Source organism: Ciona intestinalis, unplaced genomic scaffold (genome assembly GCF_000224145.3).
Source record: "Ciona intestinalis unplaced genomic scaffold, KH HT000078.1, whole genome shotgun sequence".
NCBI classification, from domain to species: Eukaryota; Metazoa; Chordata; class Ascidiacea; order Phlebobranchia; family Cionidae; genus Ciona; species Ciona intestinalis.
In genome coordinates, this window is record NW_004190400.1 from 65,355 (window position 1) to 80,879 (window position 15,525).

At 32.5% G+C, this 15,525-nt stretch overlaps 3 protein-coding genes and 1 long non-coding RNA gene across 5 annotated transcripts in view; all 4 read right to left on the reverse strand.

The window, feature by feature from the left end:
• Nucleotides 1–4,095, reverse strand: part of LOC100183142 (transforming acidic coiled-coil-containing protein 3) — an 8,296-nt gene extending 4,201 nt beyond the window's left edge. The window contains exons 1-8 of one of the 2 annotated variants that reach the window (XM_018815510.2): nucleotides 3,794–4,095; nucleotides 2,908–3,725; nucleotides 2,325–2,465; nucleotides 1,976–2,032; nucleotides 1,555–1,619; nucleotides 1,056–1,132; nucleotides 607–644; nucleotides 96–145 (exon numbers count right to left, since the gene is read on the reverse strand). In XM_018815510.2, coding sequence (XP_018671055.1) covers nucleotides 96–145; nucleotides 607–644; nucleotides 1,056–1,132; nucleotides 1,555–1,619; nucleotides 1,976–2,032; nucleotides 2,325–2,465; nucleotides 2,908–3,646 — 1,167 coding nt within the window. In that variant the 5' untranslated portion in view covers nucleotides 3,647–3,725; nucleotides 3,794–4,095. The remainder of the gene's footprint in view (nucleotides 1–95; nucleotides 146–606; nucleotides 645–1,055; nucleotides 1,133–1,554; nucleotides 1,620–1,975; nucleotides 2,033–2,324; nucleotides 2,466–2,907; nucleotides 3,726–3,793) is intronic. The other variant, XM_018815509.2, reaches the window with a different exon arrangement.
• Nucleotides 4,096–5,431: 1,336 nt separating this feature from the next.
• Nucleotides 5,432–6,137, reverse strand: LOC113475017. Its single transcript, XR_003396757.1, has 2 exons — nucleotides 5,779–6,137; nucleotides 5,432–5,600 (listed from the first exon to the last, which is right to left on the reverse strand). It is a non-coding gene; the product is annotated as an uncharacterized LOC113475017 (long non-coding RNA).
• Nucleotides 6,138–6,547: 410 nt separating this feature from the next.
• On the reverse strand, nucleotides 6,548–12,666 carry LOC108950261 (beta-secretase 1-like). Its single transcript, XM_018815511.1, has 8 exons — nucleotides 12,412–12,666; nucleotides 11,821–12,057; nucleotides 10,753–10,931; nucleotides 10,073–10,274; nucleotides 9,227–9,400; nucleotides 8,708–8,878; nucleotides 8,309–8,398; nucleotides 6,548–7,836 (listed from the first exon to the last, which is right to left on the reverse strand). Exons 1-8 carry the CDS (start codon nucleotides 12,616–12,618, stop codon nucleotides 7,696–7,698), a joined length of 1,401 nt encoding a protein of 466 aa, XP_018671056.1. The 5' UTR covers nucleotides 12,619–12,666; the 3' UTR covers nucleotides 6,548–7,695.
• blcap (protein) lies at nucleotides 12,656–13,317 on the reverse strand. Its single transcript, NM_001032482.1, is given in 1 exon segment — nucleotides 12,656–13,317. A coding segment is annotated over 1 exon segment (279 nt). The 5' UTR covers nucleotides 13,260–13,317; the 3' UTR covers nucleotides 12,656–12,980.
• Between the last annotated feature and the right edge of the window lie 2,208 nt (nucleotides 13,318–15,525).

A 15,525-nucleotide genomic window follows, 5' to 3' on the forward strand; every position in this document is an offset into this window, starting at 1 on the left:
CTTCCAACTGTAAGTAACTTATTTCATCAAAAACTAAGTGTCCTCTAACTAGTATATCAAACTAACATTAAACAAACTTGAAACATCTAAATTACCTGATTAGTCGCAGCAAATGCATTGTCACCACATGATAGTAACCCCGTTCCTGTGTATAGAATAAAGGAGACTTTAAAGTACTGGTCGCACACTCACAGTTTAAAAAATTAAGAAATATAAAAGGTATTAAATCATATTTAAATTTATAGCGCTCTTTTAAACAGTTTGTTTTTGCTTTTAGACTTATACTCTGTCTGACAGCAATAGTTCCTATAATATACTCATAAGCGAAAAATTTATTTCGAAGCTGTTAAAATGATTTCAGACACTAAAGAAATACAACTCAACACTAGACATAACACCACAGTGAGTAGTGTGCGACTTAAATTTCTGTTCGTTGAGAACAAATAACACTATGGAGTATAGAAGAGAATTAAACATTGGTACCTTTTCAAGGCACTTGTATAACAATGGAATGTCTTCCTTTCTCTCCAATGTAAATATTTAACAAAGCTAGCGTAAAATAAATAGTAGATTGTGTTGTTCAATGATGTAATGAATAGTAATTACCTTTATTTTGTAAATCTTCCAATTTGGGATCTTTTTCCCTGTAAGATTTAAACATGAGAAAAATAAACACAGATGTGATAATTGATAAGGATTAGTAAAATGCAAGTACATAGTGTCACAAAGTTGAAAGTAACCAAATCTTACACAACAAAGATTTGTGTTTACCTTACTTACACTCCTAGAGAACTCTAACTTCAATCCAAATTATCTTTGTTTAGCTCCCCATACACAATTAATAAAAAAAATAACAATGCGGTTAGGCATACAGTATGTAAAACGATTTTTTTAGTAGATAGTTAAAAAGCAGGTTTAGATAGAACACAGATTCTTTTCTGAGCCAGTTCTTTAACTCTGTCCGATATTAAACATTAAAAATCTGGTCAGCTTAAATTTTGGTCACTAAAAATCTGACCATACAGTTATTTTAACAGTATTTTATTTAAACTTACATTGGAGATTGTTTTAACAAAAGGTCAAACTGAACATATAATGATTGCTCAAGTAGTTCACATTCACTTGAGGATACCTGGGTAAAATAGAAATAGAATAACCACATTTACATTTTGCATTGAGCATTTTAGGATGAATATATTTTGCTCTACCTCGCGGGGCCAGAAAATGACAGTTGTTAGTACTTATTACACAGGTGTTCAGTTTTCTACACATCGTGCCAGCTTACAAGTTACCATGAATGTTACTTTTTCAAATTTTTAGTAGTGACCACTGAATTTAAGCAATTGCCGTTAAGTGTCTTACCCAAGGACACAAGTCATACTCCCACAATGATAACGGTGAGCCTTAAACTCGCAACCTCTGGGTTAGAGCCAGGCGCGCTAATATAATGATGATACTGATAACCATTCTGCATATTCATACTTACAAGACACAGTAACTTAGTAGTTTAGAAAAAATTAAATAGGATGAGTAAAGTGAGTAAAGTAAGCTTACATGTTTTATAAGTTCCTTGTTTTGAAACTCATCCCAAGCTATTGTATCAGTGTCGGATTCAACTTCTGCAATGATGAATAAACATGTGCTTTATTATTAAAAGTATGGTCCATGTCAACGCAATGCTAAACTTTCCTAATCCCTAATCATAAGCTTCCAAGTCCCAACCGCTTGTTTTATTTTGTTTGAAATGCATATTTTGCACATTTAAATTTTTACATTTCGATTCTAATAATAATACTTTAAGTCTAACACATCTCATTACAAAGAATTTTGCGCACACCGAGTGGCATAGTCATTGTATAACATTTAGAGATTTTATTAGTCACAATTTAATAACCATCAAAACAAATTTCGAATTTCTTTTCCTCATAAGTTATAACCACCCCCTAAAATATTTACAAGATTTAAATAATGTTACCTTGTTCAGTAGATTTGCTTGTAGTCAAGTCTTGGTCGTCAATATCTGGCAATGGTTCTACAAGTGATTAAAATAAATATAAATATATAAGCAATGAGACTTACTTGTTAAACACATTTTAAACTGTGTGTGCCAGGATGCTGAACTACTGTGCCACACCAGAGATGTGTTGTCACTTGTCATCTTACGGATATATTTTTATAAGAAAACTTTTAAAATAAATAGACTTAGTCCTTAGATAAAAGCGGTGGTCTGAAATAAATGTCAATGCACAAAATTATGTTTTTAGGCCTAAAAAAGTTCTATTAGATAACAATGTACAATAGTGAAAATATCACTTGACACTTACTTCTACTAATGGTCATTTCACTTGGTGCTATGATGTCATCACTTCTTCCAATCTCATATCCGATGATATCATTCTCAGTTGATGTTATTTCAGTAAATGAACATTTTTCATCATCGTAATTATATTTTAATTCATTGCTTTCTGTAATTTTGTGTTTTGATAAATTCATATTCAAGATATTTATATTGCGCAGATTAAAAAGAAATTTATATTTCACAGCTTATATTCTGCATGTGTAGAGCAGAGGATTAGATGCCTTTCTTTGTTTAATACTAAATATGTCCCTGCTTTAGCTAAATGCATACATATGTAACTGAATAAGGAAGAATTTTACTTTTGTGAGATTGTTAAAAAAGCAGATTCAAACGTTTGCGGACCCAACACAAGGGGTTGCAACTTGCAAAACTAAAAATTATAGAACCTTTTTTTTATGCTCCATTTCTCACTTTTTGTTTTTATTAACTTTCTCTGTTTATTACTTAGTAATGCCATTATTACTACCTTAAAATTTATGTTAACTTGCCCCTAGTATTATTAAGTTAAAAAATATATAAATATAATTCAACTTCCTTCGTATACACACCTTCATCAAAAGATGGTTCAGTAAGTTTTCCTTCCACACCCTCCACAGTCACAACATGAACATCATCTGTAGCGAGATCTGTTTGTTTTTCACTCGCATTATAATCTTGATCATCTGTTGTTGAGTGAAGTGCATTTGAAACTTTAAATTCATCCAACTGTTTTGCGTAGAAGTTAATATCATCAGCAACAACAGTGGATGGAGAATCATTAACACTTGATATGCTTCCATCTTCTGAAATTAAGGAACCTGATAATAATGGACCATCTGACACTTTATCCTCCGATTTATTTAAATGTAAGACAGTTGGTTGTGATCCACTGCTTATGCTCATAGCAGACATCATTTTAAGTAGGTCATCTGAACTGTCATTCATTTGTTGCGGTTCATTCACAGCACTGTTGGGATTTAATATATTTTCAAGAATAGGTAAAGAAGCAGCATTAGTAGATTGCACAGTGTCAGTGACGGCAGATGGTTGACAATACCCTGAAGGTGTTATGACTGGAGTGGAATCTCTGCTTTGCATTGAAGGTAAATTAGTAATTGCACTGACATCTCTGTCAATAAGAGAATTTATATTTGCACTTGAACATAGAACTTGTTGAACGTCTTCAACAAATTGTGTTGTTTCGCCATGTACGAGGTGAACATTCCTCTCTATGGTGCCTCCATTTTCATCGAAGTCAACAACTGTATATGGAGTATCTAATGGCACATCATGACCATCTTGTTGCATTGTACACAAGTACCTTCCACACTTAAATTAATGAAACTTTCTTCTACTGATGAGCTGTTTTTTTTTCACATCTCTTTTCCTTGAAATGAAAAAGTGTTAATAAACATAGAAAGAAGTGATGTACATGAAACAACTATTCAAACTCACCTGAAAACTCAATTATCTCAAAATTTGCAAAAAACAAGTTGGTTTTGTTCTAACAAAAAGCACAATGGGTAATACCCTAAACTCTTGTGGAAATTCAAAATATGTTTTGTTGTGAAATAGACAAATAATATTGTCGCAGAATAAACTACTAAGTTTTTAATTCCATAATAGCAGGGCATAATGCAGAATATAAAATATGGATATAAAGTTAAATGAACCCACTTATGGTCAGAACTAAATAATAATAATAATAATGCATATACATTTTGAGCTGCAAGTCTATTGCACTGCATCACTTGCGTATAGATGATAAACAAATATCTAAATAAAAAAATGAATCGATTAAAAACTGCTTTGCTCTCAGACTCTCGGTATTCCTTTAGCTGGTGCCCTGAAAAATGCTCAATGGGTATCACTGATACCTGCTGCATAATTTCTATTAAAAGTTAGGCAGTTGTCTCAAAAATTAATTTTTAAATTGATGAAAGACATGCTTCGTCACGTTAATTCGTATGACTTGCGTTTGTTCAAACAACGCAAGGGGAAGTCCCAACTCGCGCTTCTTTGGTACTAAAACAGCAATATACTTTCATGTTTCTTTAAGCTATGACGTGTATCATGGCCATGCGTGTATTAATGTAATGAACTTGTTTTAAATCTTACACTCAAAGTGTGCACTCAAAGCTGTTTATTGTAAACTTTGGTGAATTCATTTTGGGGGGTTTTGTTTTGCATGCTCCAATCTTTGGATCAATCTTCTTTAAGGCCGACTGCCCCCATTGTACGGATTATGTCCTCACACTCATTTTTCTTCCAATTAGAACTTTCATATGTTTAATTAAATGTTGTTTACTTAATTTATCTTGTATTTTCGGTAGAGTGTAACGGTCACGCCTTTTATCTAAAACATTCTTTTTGTTTATTATTAACAAGCGTACTGTTTAATAACTGTTCTTTTACCGTTACTACCTCTCCGTTCGCTTTTGTAAGTTTTCAGTTATTTGTTATCGTGGCCGCATGCATTTGGTTGAAGGTGCCAAAGAGATCAGTGTTGGTATTCTGGTCCACCGACTAAAATTGGTCGGCCAGGGTTCACTATGGCTATCGCGTTTTAGTTGGCGGTGTATATTTTCATGTTTTGTCTGCCGACTAAAATCCTCTGCATTACTTATTACAGTAGTTACAGTCAAAATCTACCGACCAAAATAAGCAACGTTTTAATTATGCGGCTACTATTTTAGTGTTGAAATTAATGATGATTTACAAAAAGACTGTATTTTAATTATAACACACGTGTTAAATATATATGCAGAGTATAATAATTATTATAGTAGGGTGGGGAAGGATGGGACACTTTTGTATCATATTTTTCGTTCAATTTGGTAGTAGCCAAAGTGTATTCAAAGAATTATAAAACCGTATCCCCACGGCTCCCATAGACCGTTGGTTGCTCGAAACACGGTATTTGGATATTATGTGCTGAAGGTGACCCGTCTTCTCCCATACTACTATATGTATACAGAGAATAATAATTATTATTCACACCAAGCGTATAAACCAAGACGATATAACAATTATACAGAAAAGTTATTTAATCAGTTGTTGTGTTGTAAACACACAAAGGTGCCTGGGTGCTACCTGCAGCTGTAGGAGCCCAGTTCCACATACCACCGTGTCCACGAGTATGAGGCTGCATTCCTACCCTGATACCGACACTGGTCCACGTAGGGTCGCCGGTGTTAGGAAAATTGTAAGCCCAATCACCATTATAACCAGGTCGACCGTTGCTTTGAGTTATGGTAGCATTCTGTTTAAGGATTAAAGTGTCTTTAGTCACGGCCTACTAGAGATATCTCCATTAGGCCGTGCTGTTATAGCTCGACTAATACAACTATAAACACTAAAAACTTCAGCCACGGCCTACTGGAGATATCGATGTAATGACTTTTATTGAGATATCTCTAGTAGGCCGTGCTTCAGCCTACCCCGTCATAAGTCATTGCAAACCAGGATTGAACGTAGTGGAATTCGGAAGTAAATGTAGATTCCATGTATTTGTATATGACGTCATACATCTCTTTATTTTCGACGTCAACAAGTTTGCCATTCAAAGAATTGCAAAAATCTGATGTACCATATTTATCCCATATGTAATCTCCGGAATGGTAGGGCAGCCATATGAAGTGCTGTCTGTATCCAGTGCCATTACCTGCAGAAATATTTTCGATGTTATTTGTTTCGCTGTGGCGTAGACGTAACTTGGATTCGAATTCAGACACCGTCTATATATACAAGCGTGAATTCTAACATGTGTTTTAGCCTACTTAAAAAGGACGATTTTACTGCCAGATTCTTACGCATAATCTCACCTGTAAAAAATGTGGTGAAATTCATCTGAAATCTCCGATCTTGACGAGGTTTCGTAAATGCCGGTATGCACAATCGGTTTCTGAGCACTACCTACGTGTTACAATATATAAACAAATTGTATATATACACGCCTATACTGTGCAAACGTAATAAAGTTCTTAAACATTCTTACTTGAACTGGCGTAACAGACAAACGAGCAAATAAAAAATCCAGCAAGCAGTTTCATTGTAGATGTTGTTTCAGGCAATGAAGTGACACATAACTATTCTAATAAAGTCTCTACAGTTAACGAACCTTTTGAACTGTTTGTTCGGTTCAATATATCGTCGTGTTCGTCGTAAGAAATTGAACTACATTCTTCGAAATAACGAACATCTGTGGTCCGGATGTATGACTTTTATTATTTTGTAAATGTACAACACTTGTGTGAGCGCTGGTTTTGTCTTGTACTTGTTTCTGATTGTAATATAAGGTCGCTGCTAACATTGTGGGCCTATGTGTCCTTTGGCAGAACACTTAACGGCAATTGCTTTAAACCAATGGTTACTAACGGGTTGTCTAAATTATTAGTCACAAAGCAACGTACACGGCAACTCGTAAGCTGGCAAGAGGTGTATGAACACCCGTATTTTAACGTCTTTCTATCACGCGAGTATGAAGTAAGTTACATTTTAGTCCATGTATGACTGGACCAAAGTTAGTATAGACCGTTGGACTCTACAACCCATCATGAACAACTGGAGCAATTGCCGTCATAATGTTATGTTATACGATCACGCTAAATATGGGAATTCGTGTAATATGTAATAGCCAAACTAAGAATGGAAATATTTGGGCTAAATAAGCTTTTGTACAGAGCATTAGTTACAGAAACAGAAAAAGAACAATGAAATATTATAGAAATTTTAATATGAAATTTAAAAATTGAATAAAATGAGTAAGCGCCTAATAAAATGAGACATTTTAATAAAAGGAAAACATGTTATACTACTATACAGACATACAGTAATACATAAATTCATTAAACGATTTAAAAAACTTATAAAAAAATAATATCTGTAAGATCAATTTTCAATATTAAAATAGGAATAATAAAAATATTATATATGCACAAAATCTTTAACACATAAAAACTAAACTGCGACTAAATATTAATATAGGCGACAGGGTATGCCTAAAAAATAAACCAATGTTAATCTTATTGTTCACATAGTATTATAGGTGCATATCATTTCACTCCAACATGATTCACATTAAAAATTTCATAATATTAACATTGTATAACTCCTAAACGGCTAAACAGCTGTTTTGGCAATTCTAATTTGTGCATGAAAAATGGAAGTTCAAAAATAAAGAAAAAGTTACATCGGCTGGACTGTCGAATAATTTTGCCGAAATAGCTGTATTAGACCTAAAAATGTTGCGTACTATGATTAAAAAATGCTTAACAAATAAACAAAATATTGTACATACTAAAATAAAATAAAATTTCACTGCACTTTTAATAACACAAACATAATAAACTGAAATTCTAAGTATCATTGAGTTGATTATAACTACCACTGCAGCACCCAATACCTGGTGATCTTTTGCGAAAGAAATTATATGCAATAAGGAAACATACTGGCAGAAGACAAATACAAAATAATCCCAACACAATGTATGCTGCCAACTGTAAAACATATAAAAAAAATATGTAATCAATAAACTTATCAGACAACCAGACATTAAAATACAAGTGCTTGTTTTACTTCAGATACATTGAAATTTTAATATCATAAATCCCTTGTTTAATTTCTCAACAAAAACACTTACTAACTAAGTATATGTTATTAAAACATATAGATCTTTAATTTTATTTTACTGCTAATATGGTATGTTATCTTTTAGGTTCTTAAATGGGTGTAAATCAAGTCATTATTATATATTTTGTGCATGAATTTAAACAACATATAAGGAAGCACTAGAAGAATGCCATGGGCCAAGAACACGTACGCGGTATGCCCGCTATGGTTAGGCTTGCAGTGGCAAACCCTAAATCAATTTTCTTTGTCTAGAAGCCTGCGCTTAGTTTAGAGCAGTTAAGAATAAAATAACGTTTATTTTATTCTATACATAATTATAAATGAGTCTTCACTACTTACGGTTAATGGAGATTTAACTGAATGTGAAATATATTGACAACTTGTTGAATTAATCCAACCATTTCTTATTTGGATTGAAGTGGTTGGTAGCTGGATTATTAATATGTTTATCATTTCTGGATAATATATCTTAACATACTATATATATATTATACTATAGCCTATATACCAACTCTTAGAATGAAATAGGGAAGATCAAATTAATTGGATATCCAAACTCACATTACAGATTATACAACATATATACCAACTTTCAGGTTTTATTTTAAATTCATTTTGTATTATAAAACCTGGACTTGACAATTTTAATTTGAATAACTGTCTTAAAGAGTTTGTTAAAACAGGTCTGCTTAAAAGCAGCCGTACGTTTGCTGAGTTCTAGCTTTAAGTTCAGCTTACCACTGCACATTTGGAAGTTGCGAAACCGACTGTGTTGTTACCACGATCAAACACAACATAATATTGTTCCATGACCACGGTTCCTAACACTGATCCACTTGTTGAAGGAAAAATAGCAAATTTGTAACAAGATCTTCCCAATAAAGTTTCAGTCACCAAACCTTCTGTCAACTAAATTAAAAATTTTTTTTAGCAATGGTGAATTTAAAAGTTAAACCTAAATTTAAAACAAAATCTTAATGGTTATTTGGTCTAATTGTAAAAAAAATTTTAAACATCTGGCTGGATACCCAAAAATAAATTGATATGGGTAATTAATTGGTGAAGCATTCTTAGCAGTGGTAAAGACGTGTCTGTGATGTATTGTATTTATTTCTAAAAAACTCTTTTGTCAACAAAGAGACATTCTAATTTCCGTTCAATGAGGTAGTAATCATATAATAAAAAAACCTATATCCTATTTTACACAGCGCCGGTGTTTAAACACCAATATTTAAATCTAGTTAAACAATGTAATACCTGGAGGTAACTTTGTGGAAACACAGTCAGTTCAATGGTTTTGTTTGCTTCGGTTGATGGAAGAAATATGGAAAGATTAGGAAACCAGGAAAACAAAACATTTGGTTCACTTGTGCAAAACATTTTTGTTCCATCATAAAAATCGTCATCAAAATCATCTTTTACAAGTTTTGTCTGGAATATTTAAAAAAATAAAACCTTGGATCATCAAATCTATGTTTTGGTCTGTGTTCTCTTTTACATATTGTCACAATAAAGATACTTATTGTAAAATATTTTTGTAAGAATATGAACCCTTTGCTCCATTAATTAAAAATTTCTACATTTTTAAATAGTTATATGTAAATCATTAAATCATATTAATCACACTCAATAAAAAGCAACATTGAAAAACTAGCCAAAACAAAAATAGAGTGATAGAAAGTCTGCCTGTGTGGCTTCTACTATCGCAATCAACAAAAAACACTGCAAGGAAAACCGTGTGGAAACCCCCGCTTTAAAAGACTGGTCAACCATTTGATTACGAGATTCTTTTTCAATTTTCTTACTACTTACTTGATTGGATTTTGCAAGCAAAGCATAGCAGCTAGCTGCTATACCAAAACTTTTTGGGAAGTTTGTGCAGTATAAAATTATCTTCAAAATCATATTTTATTTTTTTTGATAGCGTCATTATAAAATTGATGACATCATAATAAATCTTAAACAATTAACTATTTAAAAAAGAAGCAGAGATATTAAAATATAACAGCACTACTGACATTTATCGAACTTGTAGTAGGCATTCATCGAACTCATCCACTGGCGCAAAAGCAACCAAAGTGTTAAAATAAGAAACACTCCCACCTTAATCACGCTAACCACTAGATTGTAAACTTTTTGTGGAAGCCTTAAGTTAGTTGTCCCACTATCCACGATGGTACGATCATTGTTTAATTCTTCACAATCAACTTCAATCATTGTGTCACCAACTTTTAAACCAGTGATTAAGATGTCATAATACCACTGCTTTACTATTCGTGTCCAGTATATTTGACCAGTTGCAAGACTAAAGAGTAATGTCATTGTAAAGGTTATATATTTGATAAAATTAAAGGGGAATCAAATTCAGGAAAAATAAGACATTGCTTTCCAATTGTAATAGATGCCAACAACTATGTGCTAATTACCCAGTTCTACAATATAATATTAATGACATGGTATTATGGTAAAAACAATGTTTCAAGTAATATTAACAATTTAAGGTATAAGACTTATATTGTACAGTACATCTTTAATATGTTCCTACATAAACAGTACTGTTAGTGTTAATAAACAATGGGCTTTAGTGTTAATAAACAAAACACCAAACATAAAAAAACTTGTATTTATGAAGAAATGGAGTTACAATTAATTGAATACACTTTTCCTTTAGACTGATGATTGCAGGTGGTCTGTATACTGTAGTAGTGTATACCATGGCCTTAATATCTTATTCGTTACTAACATTTGTAATATCTTCAGGTATGTTCTAGAATATATGCTACCTGCTGTCCCATTCACCGAATAATAATACACCTTGGGTTTCATCTCTTGTAGGGGTTGAACAAAGTTGCATTGACAAAATATCTTCAAGTGTTGTTTGTTCAACAATATCATGCATCACTGACCATAAACCTCCGTTCTTTGGAAGTACTAGACTTGAATATGCAAGTCCAAGAATACCCTAAAAAATGAGGAAATTAATTATAATAACTACTGGCACCATACAACATAGGCCATAAGCTACATAATTATAGAGATGTTCAACACTTGCATTTTATGACATCTACTATTCCGGAAACCTGATCCCTACATTTCAAAATAAAAATCACTAAAAAATTGGGGGGGGGGGGGGTAGTGAGACTGAGGGTATAAATATATACAAAGCAGGGCAGGGGGGAGAAGAGGCACTTTTTAATTTTATTTTCAAGTCCAATTTGGTAGTAAACAAAGAAAAATCAAAATTTTACAAAAACCATTTCCTAGCGACTCCAATAGACTGGTGTTATTTTAAAAACAGGGTCAGTATATTTAGATATTATGTGCTAAACGTGTCCCATCTTCCCCCACCCCACTATAGTATACAGCAGTGAGAGTATAAATATATATTATATATATACCTGTATTTTATAAACGGTGCGTATAATGGTATAATAAACCTGTAACTCTGTAAATTTGTATAACAAGATTAAAAAAGTAAATAAATGAAGTGGCTAAGAAAGAATACACTAAACATCATTGCTGGATGAGGCTGTGAAAAGTTCTTTAATATCTTACACCTATTTTTTTTGTTTCCCTTATCTTAATAACTTGAACCTATTTGGAGGCTTCCTAATAAACTATTAAAAAGGTTTGCAGAAAATTGCAACTAACTTTTACAAATGACTTGTCCAAATTGCCAGTTAAACAGGAACAAATCATCATAAACTATTCGTTGTATAAAGCATGCACAAGGTGTTGAAAGCTACTGCATACGATGCACAGGCATAATACAATACTGTTGTTTAACTCATCTATTCAACGATAAATAAGTGATGAATATAATTATCTAACGTTAAATAATATTTACTTACAATCCATTGTGATTCATTTATGAAGAAGTTTTTAGTTTCACTAATATCAGCCACATGAACCCTCACAGGTTGAATAAGGTTGGCTGATGGTATTGTGAGCAAATCACTGACGATGTTACCCTTCCACCAACCCTCAGTATAATGGACATCTACAGTTGGTAATGTTGTGTCTATGCTGGTGTTGGACAATGCTTTGTTATAAAACGAGTCCGAAAATGAAGTTTTTGTCCCAGATACCTACATGGGTAAAAAAATTAGGTTACTTATATACTATGAACAGTTCAGGGCTAGCTAATATGAAATAATAAATATACAGCATAACCTTCATTAAATCACTATATCATTTAAACATTTATTTATAATACATTGAGTTTAAACAAAGTGTGGCTGCTATTTATCCTTAATCTTATTAAACACATGAGGTATAATCTGCTTTCTATAATTACAAACACATAATTCCTAGATTCATGTTAATTCAAAGCAAAGAACTGAATGTTGTAAATTTCAAGATTTTAATCCATAGTTTTAAACTCCAATAATTAACTTTAGGAAAAAAACACACAAAGAAGTAAAAACTAAGGTTTAACTTACAGCAAAGTTGCTGCTTCCAGTATCAACTATGACATTAAATGTTTGTGGTGGTGTTCCAAGGTTCACTGTAATGTAATAACCAGTGACGGTTGTTCCTTTCAAATTATTTGCTGATGCTCTTTTATATCGAAGTGGAATTCTTATTTTTGCATCACCCATACATAAAAGCACAGCCATGAACAATAAATTACCAAAATTAAATTCCATTTCACTCCAACAAAGTGAAATAACTTAAATCCAATACTGCAATATTAAAAAGAACTATGAAACGAAAAGTATTTAAAATGAGAAATACTCACTTCTAATTACCAAACAACAGTAATAAATATAATACATACAAACATGTATTGTTTAACATTACATGGCTGTTTAATTGTAAATTAAGAACATAAAGCAGCATCTTATATTAGCGTTTATAAATCAAGTATAAAAACAACGCATCGCCAAGCTAGAGTATTGTATGTGATGGCTGATGGAATTAGATTAAGGAAATCAATATTAATTGTGAATCTTTTTTTCAATGCCACATGTCTCAAAGCAAAAACTTTAATCAAAATTGAAGCAGAAACTTAAACAGCGTGTATTATATCCAGTGTCACGTCTACTTCTGAGAATTCACAATTTGCACAATCTTCGTTGAACATACGGAATATAAACAAGTGGCAGTTACTGTAAGATATCATGAACATTGTGATGAAGAAGACGAGTGAGCAGATGATGCAAGGTCTGTGCTTCACGTAAAACGATGTTAAATAGAGTCCAAGAAACATAAAGTGATTCCAATATAAAGCAGGGTTGGCTGGGCACGGCAGGAGCAGAACTGGTAGCAACCACTGGAGGCAGTACATTTTATTAACATTAAAAAATTTTCATATTCGTATATCTTAAACTGTGAGCAGAATTGATATTTATCTGCAAACGAAAAAAGATGGCAAAAGTTTGTGAACTTACAAAATGTTGTAAATAGTTTTTACAGTTTTTCAAATTAGGTCCCACTCCTAATATTTAATATTATTATTCCTAATATTTAAGCTATTGAATTTAAATATCTCAGAGCACTGTATAAACACAAACACATAAGTAATTTTTTACATTGAACTTTAAGTAATCAACAAATTTTTGCAACTTAAAATTTAAATTATTGTATGCTTACAAAAAAATAGAATTATGTCATATAAACTAAACTGATGATTTTAGGTTTGCGATAAAAAAATGAAAAAAACACAATCAATACACATCACTCATCAGTTTGCGGTTTTTTGTTGTAACCTCCTGACATCTACTTTATCTAAAAAGACGATTGGGCGAAGAAATTGTGAAAAAATACGAACTTCGTCTCCAGCAGATTCATCAAGTGGTGAGGCAAGCGCGCTTACTTCAATCAAATGAGACATATTTCCTGCCTCGTGTTTATTTGGATCTATCGAACCTGATAGCTTTGCGACAGTTATTTTTAAGCGACCTTTGCGATAAAAATATCCTTTTAAAATAACTTCAAATTGTAGAACAAATCCAAGGTCCTCAAGAAACTCAGATGGATCTTTTGAAACTGCAACCGAAACACTGCTTCTTATCATAGCACTCTTGGTGCGGTCACCAACATCAGTGTTTCCCATGTATTTGATCTGCCATGGTACTGCAGATTTATCTACAAGGGACTGACATGCTTTAACTGTTATTGGCATGTTCGATGTTGTGTTTCTCATAACATAGGTTCGCTCATGGTCTGTAAATGCTTCTGGTGAGACATTGTCGCATAAACCTTGCAATCTTTCGTGTATTTTATCAACACAAGTATCAAGAACACTTCCTTGCAAGAAAAACTCCTGCATGTTCGCAATTACAGGAGCATCTCCCGACAACGGTTGATAGTCAGCAGCATCTACCATTATGCCACTAACTGTTCAAAGCCACAGTTAAATGCAATCCAACCGCAACCTATAAACATAATCCAAAGGTGACATGTGAATAACCGATACCCGAAGCACCTTTTCGCACGTTTTAAAGCAAATTTTTAATAAGAGTTTCCACGGCACAAAAGAAAAAGTGGTGGTATATAAGTATCAAGTATGACGTATGAGGAATGGGCTTCTCTAAAACACGCAATCTACACAATCTACGCAATCTTCTCTAAAACACGCAATGTACGCAGTCTTGTTTTGTCAAATTAGTAAACCAAGTTTTTTTAATAAATAAATATATATATATTAATTAACTAAATATGTCCTAAAATAAAATAACGCAATCTATTGAATTAACACATAGCGCCACCTTTCGGTCAAGTCACGCAATCTACACAATCTAAGATATATACATAATCTGCACAGGCTAATTTTGTTTAAAAAATAACCAAGTTTTTTTAAAATAAATTTATTTAATTCCTAACACCTGACCCTACATACAAAAAAAAAACAATAAAAAAATTTAACAAAATGTTCCGACAGCGGAAATCGAACCCGTGCTACATAATTGCAAAATCAGAACTTTAACCACTAGACCAGAGCGTTTATATACGGACTCTGCACTAGACTACACCAAGGTGATCCTAGAATACAGATATTCTAGCGGCCATTTTCGATACCTTCTACTGGTGCCACCAACCTAAAATTTGGACACTGTACTAATTAGACCCCAGCGGTACCGATTCTGAAATCAAAAATTTAAAATTCGAAAAAATATTAATTATGAATATTAATATTCGTCATAAAAACATATTTATAGAATTTTCGCACGCACCAGCTTTGAATATGTTGTAGCGCTACTTAATAGCTACAAAATGAAACATTAATTTTTTCGAAAAAATGGGGGCTTGGGTATGAAATATTAAAAAGTATGACCATAACTTGAATCATATAAATATCAAATTTTCAATTTTTTTTGCAAAAATATAACTTACGCATACATCTATGTTGGTCACTAACATACCATTCCCATTAAAAAAAAGATTAATTTTAATTTTTTTTAAATTATGAATATTAATATTCGTCATAAAAACATATTTATAGAATTTTCGCATGCACCAGCTTGGAATATGTTATAGCGCTACGTAATAGCTACAAAATGAAACATTAATTTCTTCAAAAAAATGGGGGCTTGGGTTCAGAATACAGACAA